At 40.7% G+C, this 13,253-nt stretch overlaps 1 protein-coding gene across 3 annotated transcripts in view; it reads right to left on the bottom strand.

Annotated features, from left to right (window-relative positions):
• LOC140739701 (A disintegrin and metalloproteinase with thrombospondin motifs 6-like) overlaps positions 1–13,253 on the bottom strand; it is a 185,173-nt gene that overhangs the window by 39,738 nt on the left and 132,182 nt on the right. For all 3 annotated transcript variants that reach the window (XM_073068121.1, XM_073068120.1, XM_073068122.1), the window contains one exon: positions 11,815–11,878. In XM_073068121.1, the coding sequence (XP_072924222.1) occupies positions 11,815–11,878 (64 nt within the window). The remainder of the gene's footprint in view (positions 1–11,814; positions 11,879–13,253) is intronic.

Consider the following 13,253-nt stretch of genomic DNA (forward strand, 5'->3'; position numbering starts at 1 on the left):
TTTATGATCAAAGACTCCAACTATCCCAGACATTTTCTCGTTTCCCCTCTTCTATCAGTTAGAAGATACAGAAGTCTGAAAGCACGTACCACCAGGCTCAAGGACAGCTTCCACCCTGCTGTTCTAAGACTATTAAATGGTTCATTAGTATAATAAGCTGGATTCTTTACCTCACAATCTACCTTGTTATGATCCTGTAATTTGTATAATCTTGCTATGCCCATTAACATTCTCCAATTCTTCTGCTACACACCTACACAAGGGGTAATTTACAATTAAACTATCAACCTACACATGATGTGTGGAAAAAATTTAAATGGCAGGGGAAACCCATGTGGTCACAGGTCCAACATCAAACTTCACACTGGCAGCACTTGGAGATAGGACTGAACCTAGATTGCTGGAGATGTGTGGCAGCAGCTCTATCAGATGCACCATCCATTTAATATGTTCAAATAACTTTATTACTTTTGAGGGTCCTGATAAAGGATCTTAACCCGAAACATTGACTGTTTACTCTTTTCCATAGATGTGCCCGGTCTGCTAAGTTCCTCCAGCATTGTGTGTTGTTTATCACTTTGGAGATCTGTTTTCAAAGCCTGGTGAACCTTATTGTCCCTGTTATTCTAACTATGCACAATAAAAATAAATGACTGGAGAGGATTCTTTCCAAAAAATTCTCCTTAATTCTGCCCGATTTTCTATCTTTGGCCCACTGCAGTGAGAAATAATGTCCTATACGTTTGGAAGAAAGAACATTCAAATCCATATAGGGAATTACAGAAGTTATGCCATTACTTACTGTAAATACAACTTTGTTTATAGCTTATTGGGACTGGTATAAATAGTTTCACTTCAGTCATGACATTATGCATCTCATCTAACAGGGTGCTATCCTGAAGACTACAACAAAATCATTCTTCCTAAACAGTGAGTGCCGACATACTGTCACAACGAAAGTAAACACAGTACTGGCCCTCATAAGCATGTTCTGTTGAACACATAAGAGCTGTTTAAGATGACAAAAATGATGGAAATAGAACTCCCTGGGACTAAAGGCAGGGAAGCCTCACCTAAGGAAACATCCAATGATCTGGAAAATATATCTCGTGCAAAAGAGCAAAAAGATCTCCAGAAAAATGACATACACCTACACTTTACATTATATAATGTTCCTGACTTACCAAGAGCAGCATCATAGGATGTTCTAGTAATATATTAAAAATGAAATCTCAATGCGCAGACACCACACTTTGCTGCAGTTGCAAAAGAATCTTTAAAAAAAAAACAAAAACGCCAGTTACTTAATGCTGGGTGTTTATGACTTGGAGCCAAAAAAAGAAACGAACAAGCACTTAATAATTTGCAATGTTTCTAATCAAATGACCTAGACAGGGTGACCTCAGTCTGATTGCTTCAAAAATATGTCTTTATTCCCTCCAATGGGCACAGCTCCATTTTAATAGAATCATGTATTGGGTACGAGGTAGCATAAAACTCTTAAAATTTATTGTCTGTCTGGGTGAGATGATGTAGCAATGTAAAAAGCAGTACAAATCCATGCGGTTCCCTGAATGATTACACTTTAGTTCTCACACTTTCTTGACTGGGTCTTTCCTATTACATAAAAATGGTCCATGTGGGTACCAATGACATAGGTAGAACGAGGAAAGAGGTTCTGCTGAGGGAATTCGAGCAGCTAACAACTAATTAAAGAGCAGAACCAAAAAAGGTAGTAATCTCTGGATTACTACCTGAGCCATGTGCAAATTGGGATCGGGTCAAGAAGGTTAAAGAGGATTAGTGCTTCAAGGATTGATGTGGGTTTGAATTCATGGGAAATTGGCACCAGTATTGGGGAAGGAGGGAGTTGTACTAAAGGGACGGGCTCTACCTGAATCGTGATGGGACCTGAATCCTAGCGAATCGCATAATTAGGGCTGTGGTTAGGGCTTTAAACTAAATAGTGGAGTGTGGGTTCAACAGATTGGAGAAGTATGGATAAAGTAAAAAAAAGTGTGGATAAAGATAAAGAAAAAAAAGATAAGAAATAGAAAAGTAAGAGTGAAGAGAAGTCAAGTGCAAAAGAGTAAAGGATTTTAAAAGCACAATGAGTGTAAGGACTCTTTATTTGAATGCCTGTAGTATTTGGTTAAAGATCAGTGAACTTGTGGCTAAGAAGTATGATTTAGTGGCCAGTACAGAGACGTGGTTGCAGGGTGGAGAGGATTGGGAATTAAATATCCAAGGATATCAGGTAATATGGAAAGATAGGCAGGAAGGTAAGGGAGGTGGGGTAGCTCTTAATTAAAGATGAGATCAGAGCGATAGTGAGAGACGATACAAGATCTAAGGAGCAGAATGTTGAATCCCTCTGGGTAGATATTAGAAAAGGGAAAAAAATCACTGGTGGGAGTCGTCTATCAGCCATCTAATAATAACATTACAGTGGCACGGGCAATAAACAGAGAAATATCTGAGGCATGTTAAAATGGTAGAGCAGTTATCATGGAGGACTTCAATTTGCACACAGATTGGGTGAATCAGGTTGGTTGAGGCAGTCTTGAGGAGGACTTCATAGAATGCATTCGTGAAGACTTTCTTGAACAGCATGTTACTGAACCCACAAGGGAATGTGTTATCTTAGATCTGGACCTGTGCAATAAGACAGGCAAAATTAGTGATCTTGCAGTTTAGGGATGCTCTTGGAAAGATTGAATTTCTCATACAAATGGAGGGTGTAACAGTTCAATCTAAAACCTGTGCATTATGCCTAAACAATGGAAACTACAATGGGATGAGGGAGGATTTGGCTAGTGTAGACTGGGAACACAGGCTATATGGCAGGACAGTTGAGGGACAGTGGAAGACTTTCTAATAGATTTTTCACAGTGCTCAACAAAAGTATATTCCAGGTAAAAGCAAGAACAGTAAGGGTGAGGACAGCCAGCCTTGGATAACTAAGGAAATACAAGAAGGCATCAAACTAAAAGTTTGTGCATACAAAGTCACCAAGAGTAGTGGGAAACTGGAAAATTGGGAAAACTTTAAAAAGCAACAAAGTACCACCAAGCGGGCAATAATGAAAGGGAAGCTAGATTATGAAAATAAACTAGCACAAAATATAAACATGGATAGTAAAAGTTTTTGTAATTATATAAAGTGGAAAAGGGGGGCTAAAGTGAATGTAGGTCCCTTGGAGGACAAGAAGAGGGAATTGATACTGGGTGATGAAGAAATGGCTGAGGCTTTGAATGACTATTTTGTTTCAGTTTTCACAGTGGAGGACGCCAAAAGGAGATGTTATGGATGCAATGGGAGATGAGGACCTCGATACAATAGCTATCACTAAAGAGGCAGTGCTGAGCAAACTTATGGACCTGAAGATAGACAAGTCACCTGGTCCTGATGGAATGCATCCCAGGGTACTGACAGAAATGGCAGAAGTTATAGTAGTGGCTTTGGTGATGACTTACCAAAATTCTCTTGACTCTGGGCAAGTTCTGATGGATTGGAAGATGGTGAATGTCACACTACTGTTCAAAAAAGGATGTAGGCAAAAGGCAGGTAACTATAGGCTAGTTAGTTTAACATCTGTAGTTGGGAAAGTGCTTGAAGCTATCATTAAAGAAGAAATAGCGAGGCATCTGGAAACAAATGGATCCATCAGGCAGACACAGCAAGGATTCAGCAAAGACAGATCATGTTTGGCAAACTTACTTAAGTTTTTTGAGGATATAATGAGTGCAGTGGATAGAGGGGAACAGATGGACTCTATTTACTTGGATTTCCAGAAGATGTTTGATAAGGTACCACATAAAAGACTTATCCATAAGATAAGGATGCTTAGAGTTGGGGGTGATGCTTTAGCATTTATAGAGAACTGGTTAATAGAAAGCAGAGAGTTGGGTTACATGGATGTTTCTCTGGTTGGCAATCAGTGGTGAGCGGTGTGCCACAGGGATCGGTGCTGGGCCCGCACTGTTCACGATATACATTAACGATCTGGAAGAGGGGACTGTGTGTAGTGTATCTAAGTTTGCTGCAGATACTAAATTGAGTAGAAAATCAAATTGTGCAGAAGATACGGAGAGTCTACAGAGAGATATTAATAGGTTAAGTGAATGGGAAAGGGTCTGGCAGAGTACAATGTTGGTAAATGCGAGATCATCCACTTTGGAAGGAAAAATGAAAGAGCAGATTATTATTTAAATGGCAAAAAATTGCAACATGCTGCTGTGCAGAGGGACGGGAGTGCTTGTGCTTGAATCACAAAAGCATTGGTTTGCAGGTGCAGCAGACTATCAAGAAGGCAAACTGAATGTGGTCTTCATTGCTAAAAGGATTGAATTTAAGAGCAGGAAGGTTATGCTGCAACTGTACAGGATACTGGTGAGGCCGCACCTGAAGTACTGCATGTAGTTCTGGTTTCCTTACTTGAAGAAGGATATACTAGCTTTGGGGATGGTGCAGAGGAGGCTCACCAGGTTGATTCCACAGATGAGGGGGTTAGACTATAAGGAAAGATTGAGTTGTCTGGGACTGCATCCGCTGGAATTCAGAAGAATGAGATGAGATCTTATAGAAAATTATGAAAGGGATATATATGAGAGGCAGTAAAGTTGTTTCCACTGGTAGGTAAGACTAGAACTAGGGGACATAGCCTCAAAATTTGGGGCAGTAGATTTAGGACAGAGATGAGGAGGAACTACTTTTCCCAGAGAATGGTAAATCTATGGAATTCTCTGTTCAATGAAGCAGTGGAGGCTACCTCAGTAAATATATTTACAACAAGGTTGGGGAGATTTTTGCATAGTAGGGGAACTAAGTGTTATGGGGAAAAGGCAGGTCCATGGCCAGATCAGCCATAATCTTATTGAACAACAGAGCAGGCTTGACAGGCCAGATGGCCTACACCTGCTCCTATTTCTTATGTTCTTATAAAATGAGTCTCACACACATGCTCTAATTTCCCTGCTCATGAAGTAGAAGCAGTTAAACCTGGACTGGCTGAGATTCAATACACTCAACACCTATGCAAGTTCCAGTCAAAACTTAGCAAGAATCACGAGGGGTGGTCAGTCACAGTGCATCAAATTGCTCCAAATGCTTTTTGATATTTTTGTGATAGTCATAGTATTTTCAACAAGATATTTGTTTTGTTTAAAGATAACGTCAGTTTCAGAAGGCAAAACTACCATTGCTTTGCTGTAACCACTGAGACATTGTGGGTGAAGGGGGTTATCAGGAAATTAGGTGTGCAAGTTATTAGTCTTGAGCAGCAAGATCAAAAGGACTGGTAAACATGAAACTTGAACAAGAAGAAAGGTTTTGCTTCATTGTGTTTTTCCTCTTATATTGTTGTTTCTTATCCACTATCTCCCATTTCTTATTATGCTTTAACTTTCATATCATTCCTTTCTTCATTTGTTTTGACTTTCTCATACAAGCACTGAAAGTTCACTTGACTGAAAATCTGATTGCATGGTAATAATGATGATGATGATGACGATGCTGTTGACTCAGGCCTGTGAGGCCAGCGTCGGGCATTTTCATGCCTTACAAGGTGCGGAATAAAAGACTGTGTGGTGCGCCACTCCTCACACAGACATTTTACAGTATTTGTCTTTATTTTACACTCAATCCGGCACGGATGGAAAGTGTACTTGGGAACGGCCCGACTGGATTCAAAACCGGAAACCTCTGTCCGGAGTCCGGCACTGATGTCACTGCACCACCAGCCGACCAACATTGCCACATTGTTATATACTGCCCAATTTTCAATGAAAAATACTGTGTTAGAATAAAGGGTTATGATAAATGACACAAAATCCTTAATTTTGTTTCCATAATCACTATGTGAATGATATACTACAGCACTAAGAAATTCAGGCATGTGCAATGATGTGCATTGGTGAGTGATGCATATCTGAATGTCAGCTCAGGCATTCACAACCATCTGTGCCTGCGCCTGTCACTAGTTTCTTCATTATTTTTGCTTAAATTCCACTGTCAAGTTCTGTCCTTTTCTCACTTACATGTGATCCATCACTGACTCTTCCCTTCCCCTTATGGATCACCACATATTTCTCTTAGAGGATAATCCAGCAACAAGCATCAGCCACAGCAAACATCCTCTTTCCAATGTAGATGAAGAATCTTGATTTGAAACATCAACTGTCCATTTATATACACTGATGTTGTCTGATCTACAGCATTTTGTGTGTGGCTCCACATTCCAGCACCTGCAGTCTCTTGTCTCTGTAAACATCCTCAGTCTGCCTTGTATAAGGACTCCAAATCCATTCTCCCAGTCCCTCCCTCTCTGACATGTTTACACTGATGATGAGACTTTCCACACAGGAGCCTCTGAATCAGAGCTTCCTTAGGTTGACAGATCCTATGATGGCATTTGACCATATTCTGCACCTCACTCCATTTTCTTCTAGAAAAAGAATATACTTCCTTTGGTCCTCACATAGATTCATAGAGGTGAAGAGTACAGAAGCAGGCCCACCTCCTCAGCATCAAGTACATCTTCAACAGGCAGCAGTGACTCAAGAAGGCTGTATCAATCTCAAAGGACCTTCACCATTCAGATGTACCCTCTTCTCATTACTGCCTTCAGGGAGGGGGTACAGAAGCCTGAACACTTAATGTTTCAGGAAAAGCTTCTTCCCTTTCGCTGTCAGATTTCTGAATGGTCCATGAACCCATGAACATTGCCCATCATTTCCTTTTTACACTATTTTATTTTTATTGTGGCTTATTTATGTAATCCACTGTATTACAGTCACATAAACAAAAAAAATCAGGACAAACGTCAGTGATTATAAACCTGATTCTGATTTTGATTCTAATTATTTTAAGTATAAACCTTGTCAAAACTTTTTCTCTAAAGGACATACAAAATGAATAGTATAACAATTCCTGATCAAGATTTCTGGCAATTAATTTTGCTATGCCAATTTTTATGGTTTATAATGTGTAAGATATTATGAGTAAACAGACTTCCCATATGAATATATTTTCAAATATCACTATGAGACACAAGCCAAACAAAACTCTGTTTGAATTCACATCTTGTGCAAGATCTGGGATCCAGAGATGGTATTTGGAGACCAAAATTAAATCAGTTGCTTGTGTACTTACTCACATTACAAATCTGACAGAATGCTACTTTGCTACAGGTATTATTCTATGAACAGCTAATAACTCCTGGATGCACAGAGAAGAAGATGATCACAATGCAATGTCAATTTCACATTACTACTGCCAATCTAGTGTTATATCCCAATTAACACACTCTCAAACTTACATGGCTGAATGCACATTATTTTAAAAAAATGACAAATGATAGACAAGTTGTCAGCTGATTCCTTCTGGCAGTTAGTATTATTTCATAACTGAAGAAATGATTAATTATAGAATTCTCAGGAGATGCTCCAACAAAATACTGAAGTGCTCTTTTTCTGATTTGCGCATTCCAGTTGCTCTCACATATCAAGCATTTCCCTTGGTTTTGGACCATGACTGAGGGAACTGTCATCAAATGCTTCAGTCCTGGGAACAACATCTCTTCCTTGTCAAGGACAGCAGAAAAGCAAATGAGAGGGCATATAACATAGCAAAAATTAGTTGGAAGTTGAAGTATTTGGAAATTTTTATAAACTTTCAAGGCAACAGAAGGTAACTAAAAAGCCATAAGGAGAGACAAGATGAAATATGAAGGTAAGTTAGCCAGTACTATAAAAGATGATACCAAACGTTTTTTTCAAATCCAAGTTTATTGTCAATTGACTTTACAAAAATACAACCAAACGTTTCTCCAGACCTTGGTGCACCCACACAACATACATCACACATAGCTCATAAACCAAAATATTATGCTATAAATAAGTTAATAAAATGTAATTCAAAATGCATGTAGTGAAATACAGCACGGTATTCTTTAGTCTCACAACCTGAGGGAAGAAGCTGTTACCCAGTCTGCCAGTCCTAGTCCTGATGCTTCAGTACCTCCCTCCTGATGGTAGTGGGTCAAAGAGATTGTGGGATAGGTGGTAGTGATCCTCAACAATGCTTTGGGCACTTTGTTTGCAATATTCCCAGTATATGCCACAAATAGTGGTGAGGGAGACCCTGATTATCCTCCTATGGTTTTTATTGTCCTCTGTAGGGTCTTGTGGTCCAATGCCCTGCACCTTCCATACCACACAATGATGCAGAGAGACAGGACACCCTCGATGGTGTTCCAGTAGAAAGTTGCTAGAATGGGGGCTGGGAATCTTGCACGCCTCAATCTCCTCAGAAAGTGTAGATGCTACTAAGCCTTCTTGACTAGTGAGGAATTGTTGTGGGTCCGGGTTAGATAATCTGTTATGTGCACACTGAAGAACCTTGTGCTGCTCTTTCTCCATAGCAGAGCTATTGATGTGCAGTGGAGAGAAGTTGACCTGAGCCTTCCTGTACACTATCATCTCTTCTGCCTTATCCACATTGGCTCTCAGGTTGTTGTTCTTGTATCATTTGTCAAATCTCTCTCTCCTCAGTATGCTGACTCATCATTGTTGCTGATGAGGCCAATTAATATAGTATTATCAGCAAACTTGATGATGTCATTGAGCTGAATCTGGCAGTGCAGTTGTGAGTCAGCAGCATGAACAGCAGCGTGCTGAACGCACAGCCTTGGGGGCACTAGTTGTTGCTGCCAACTCAGACTGTCTGGGGTCTTTCCAATAAGAAGTCCAAGATCTAGTTACAGAGAGGGGTTTTGAGTCTTAATGAAGACAGTTTACCCACCGGCCTCTGAGGGATGATCATGTTAAATGCTGAGTTGAAGTTGATGAACAACATCCTGGCGTACGAGAAATCGTCTTCTATGTGGGACACAATGGAGTGGAGGTCTGAGGCTTGGCATAATCAGTGGACTGGTTTGAGTGGTAGGCGAACTGGAAAGTGTCCAATGCAGCTGTAAGGTGAGATTTTTTACAACCCATTACCAGCCCCTCAAAGCACTTCATGATTGTTGAAATTAGTGCCACTGGCTGGTAATTATTAGGCCAGATACCATTGTTCTCTTGGGCACTGAATTGATGGCGAGCTACCTTGAAGCCTTACAGATATATAGACTGTTTCAGAGAGATATTAAAATATTAAAGATAGTTGAGGTGCACAGTCGCTTAGAACCTGACCAGATACGTTATTCAGCCCTGCAGTTTATGTGGGCTTACCTGGTTAGCATCCCCTTCACTTTGGCTGCAGTCAAACATGCTGCCTGTTCCTCAGGAAAAGAGGGGGCTTTCCTCCATGTCATTCAATTGGTCAAATTGTGCATTGAAGGCATGCAGCCTATCAGGAAGGAAGGTGTTGCTGTTGTTGGTGCGCAGGGACTCGCATTCGGTGATGGTTGTATACCTTGCCACATGTCCCTGCTGTCACAAAGGAGTCAGTGGGTTTTCTGTACATACTCACAGTTTGCCTTCCTGATGACACGGGAGAGCGCACATCTTGCTGACCTTTGAGTCATCCTATCCTCAAATCTGAAGGTAGTATCTCATTCCCTAGGCAGTGCACAAACCTCAGCAGTTGGCCATGTTTTCTGGTTTGCCCCGGCAGTATGGTGTTTAATCACAGTAACATTCTCAACGATTATATATATTCAGTAATGTAAAGAGTAAAAGAGAGGTGACAGTGGATATTAGACTGCTGGAAAATAACACTGGGGAGGTAGTAATGGAGGACAAAGAAACAGTGGACAAACTTAAGTATTTTATGTCAGTCTTCACTGTGAAAAACACTAGCAGTATGCCAGAAATTCAAGAGTGTTTGGGGACAGAACTGAATGCAGTTGCTATTTCTAACGAGAAGGTGTTTGGGAAGCTGAACGGTCTGAATGTAGATAAGTTAACTGAGATGAAAGGGTTAACATACGAGGAGTGTTTCATGGCTCTGAGCCTGTACTCTCTGGAGTTTAGAAGAATAATGGGAGATCTCATTGAAACCTATTGAATACTGAAAGGCCTAGATGGAGTGGATATGGAGAGGATGTTTCTAAGAATGTTAAAGTCTAGGACCAGAGGGTGCAGCCTCAGAATAGAGGGACATCCATTTAGGACAAGGATGAGGAGAAATTTCTTTAACTAGCGGGCAGTGAAACTGTGGAATACATTGCCCCAGATGGCTGTGGACGATGTCACTGGGTATCTTTAAAGTGGAGATTGAAAGGTTCTAGTTTAGTCATGAAGTTTAAGGTTATTGGAGAGGAGGCAGGGGAATGCGATGGAGAAAGACTCAGTGGCCCAAATGGCTAATTCTGCTCCTATATCTTATGGGCTTATCATCAACATGTGCACTTCAAAGCTGCAAAGACGAATCACAGGTAGTGAAATGTCAGCTTACTAGAGCAAGATAGGACACATCGTTCAGTGGTGTGGCAACAGCAACTTCTTGTTGATTGTTGACTTCAAGGGGAAGAAGGGAGAATATATTCTACATTGAGAGATCGGCGATAAGAGAGAGTCAGCAGGTTTAAATTCCTGGGTATTGGATTATTACCCTAAGCCCAGTACATAAATGCAATGATAAGGAAAGCACACCAGTGTCTTTACTTTATTAGGAGGTTAATGAGGTTTGGTTTGTCACCAAATGCTCTAACTGACTTCTACAGAAGTACTGCTGGATGTACATTGACTGGTTGCATCACAGTCCGGAACAACATTTCAAACGTGCAGGGACATAAGAAGCTGCAGAGAGTAGTAGACTTAGTCCAATATATCAAAGGCTCATCCCTCTCCACTATTGGTAGTATCTACAGGAAGTGCAGCCTCAAGAAGACAACATTCATGATCAAAGGTCCCCACTATCCAGGCCATGTCATCTTCTTGCAGCTACCATAAAGTAGGAGGTAGAGAAGCCTTAAGTACCACATCACCAGGTTCAAGAACGGCTACTTCCCTTCAATCATTCAGTTCTTGAACCAATTGCCACAAACAATATCACTACAGTTTAGCGATGCTATAACCACTTTGGTTACTTTGCACTACAATTGACTTTTTTGCTCTAATTGTTTTCTTGCAGACAACTTGTGAATTCTTGTTTTTCTTGTGAATGCTGCTTATCTGATGCTGTGTGCCTGTAATGTTGCTGCAAATTTTTCATTGCACCTGTGCAGAAATGTACTTGTGCACATTACAATAAACTTGACTTTGACACTGACATTGATTTGCAAATAGTGGTTGAGCTACAAGTGGGTGAACTTGATAAAACACAAAACAGATATCTGGAGGCTTCAAGGCAAGTTCAATCTGCTGCCGAAGAATCTGTTCAAGGGCACAAAAACTGTTCAGCCCAAGATTCCTTCCTCTCTAGAACTATCTGTAAGTAATGATGGGGCAAGAATGAAAATGAAAGTGAAACAGGGAAAAAAGACAGAGCAAGAGTGCCTTAGTACAAGTGAGATGAGAGAAATCGGAGCTGCAGACCCATATAAAGCATACTGAAAACTATGTGAAACAGGTAAAGAATCTGAGGGTAAATAGAGGAAAATGGAATCCACAGGTTAGGATGAAGTGTTAAACCACTTTAAAAATGTGTGCAGATTTAGATGATCAATAGTTGAGGGACCATTTGTGGAGTGAGTATTCAAGAGCCACAAAAGAAGCAGACAGTAAGCTAAGAATCTGATTGTTTGAAAATGGCAAACATTTCATGATCTGGGCTTTTTTTTTAATAATAGCTTCTAAAGTACTAATTTGTATAACAATGTATAAATAATGAATCAAAATGAAAACCTTCAAATATCCTTCAACTTACATCAATATTACACGATCGAAAACGCTTCCTCTCTCCAAGACAGTATCGCCCACCAACAGTTGGCCTGGAAAGAGATCTGTATTAATATATTGTAATGAATTCAGATATAGTCTTATTAGAATCAAGCTACAGCAACCTGATTTACAACCCAATTTTTTCTTCACTCTTTCATTGGTCCTTGGAAGCCACACAGATAAATCCAGCATTGCTGTTTTTCTGCTATCATTAATTTGTTTTTTGTCTGTGATGTTGGTGAGGCTGAATTTGGAGCATTCTGTGCAGTTCTGGTCACCTACCTACAAGAAATATAGTAATAAGCTTGAATGAGTGTGCCATCTCTAAGGAGTTTGTATGGTCTCCCTGTGAACCATGTAGGTTTCCTCTGAGTGGTCTGGTTTATTCCCCATTTCCAAAGACATATCGGTTAATTGGTCATTGTAAATTGTCCTGTAATTAAGCTAGTGTTAAATAGGCAGGTTGCTGAGCGGTGCAGCTTGTTGGGCTAGAAGGGCCTGTTCTGTGCTGTGAAAGGTTGAATAGGTTAGGATGAAGGGTCTTGGACTGAAACACTTTTTATTCCCTGCTTCACATACAAAATGCTGGTGGAACACAGCAGGCCAGACAGCATCTATAGGGAGAAGCAATGTCGACGTTTCGGGCCGAGACCCTTCATCAGGACTTTGTCTCCGCTTCTTTTTGGATTCCAGACTTAACCAATTCCCCTCTACCGCTACTCTCCTCCATCTAGCGGAATTAGTTCTTACTCCCAATAATTTCTCCTTTGGCTCCTCCCATTTCCTCCAAACCAAAGGTGTAGCCATGGGCACCCGCATGGGTCCCAGTTATGCCTGCCTTTTTGTTGGCTTTGTGGAACAGTCCACATTCCAAGCCTATACAGATATCTGTCCCCCTCTTTTCCTTCGCTACATTGATGACTGCATTGGCGCTGCCTCCTGCACACATGCTGAGTTCGATGACTTCATTAACTTTGCCTCCAACTTCCAACCTGCCCTCAAATTTACCTGGATCATTTCTGACACCTCCCTTCCCTTTCTTGATCTTTCTGTCTCCATCTCTGGAGACGGCTTATCTACTGATACTACTATAAGCCTACAATTTTTATGAAGTGTCCTGACGAAGGGTCTCAGCCCGAAACGTCGACAGTGCTTCTCCCTATAGATGTTGCCTGGCCTGCTGCATTCCACCAGCATTTTGTGTGTGCTGCTTGAATTTCCATCATCTGCAGATTTCCTCGTGTTTGCATATTCCCTGCTTGCAGAGTTTCTCTAGCATTTTGTGTGTAGAACTAGATGTCATAGGTTTAGAGTGAAAGGTGAAATATTTAAGGGGAATCGGGGGGGTAACTTCTTCACACAGAGGATGGTGCCAGTGGAAGTGGTAGACATGAGTTAAATCATTACATTTAAAAGCAGCTGGGA

Source organism: Hemitrygon akajei, chromosome 16 (genome assembly GCF_048418815.1).
Source record: "Hemitrygon akajei chromosome 16, sHemAka1.3, whole genome shotgun sequence".
Taxonomy (NCBI): Eukaryota; Metazoa; Chordata; class Chondrichthyes; order Myliobatiformes; family Dasyatidae; genus Hemitrygon; species Hemitrygon akajei.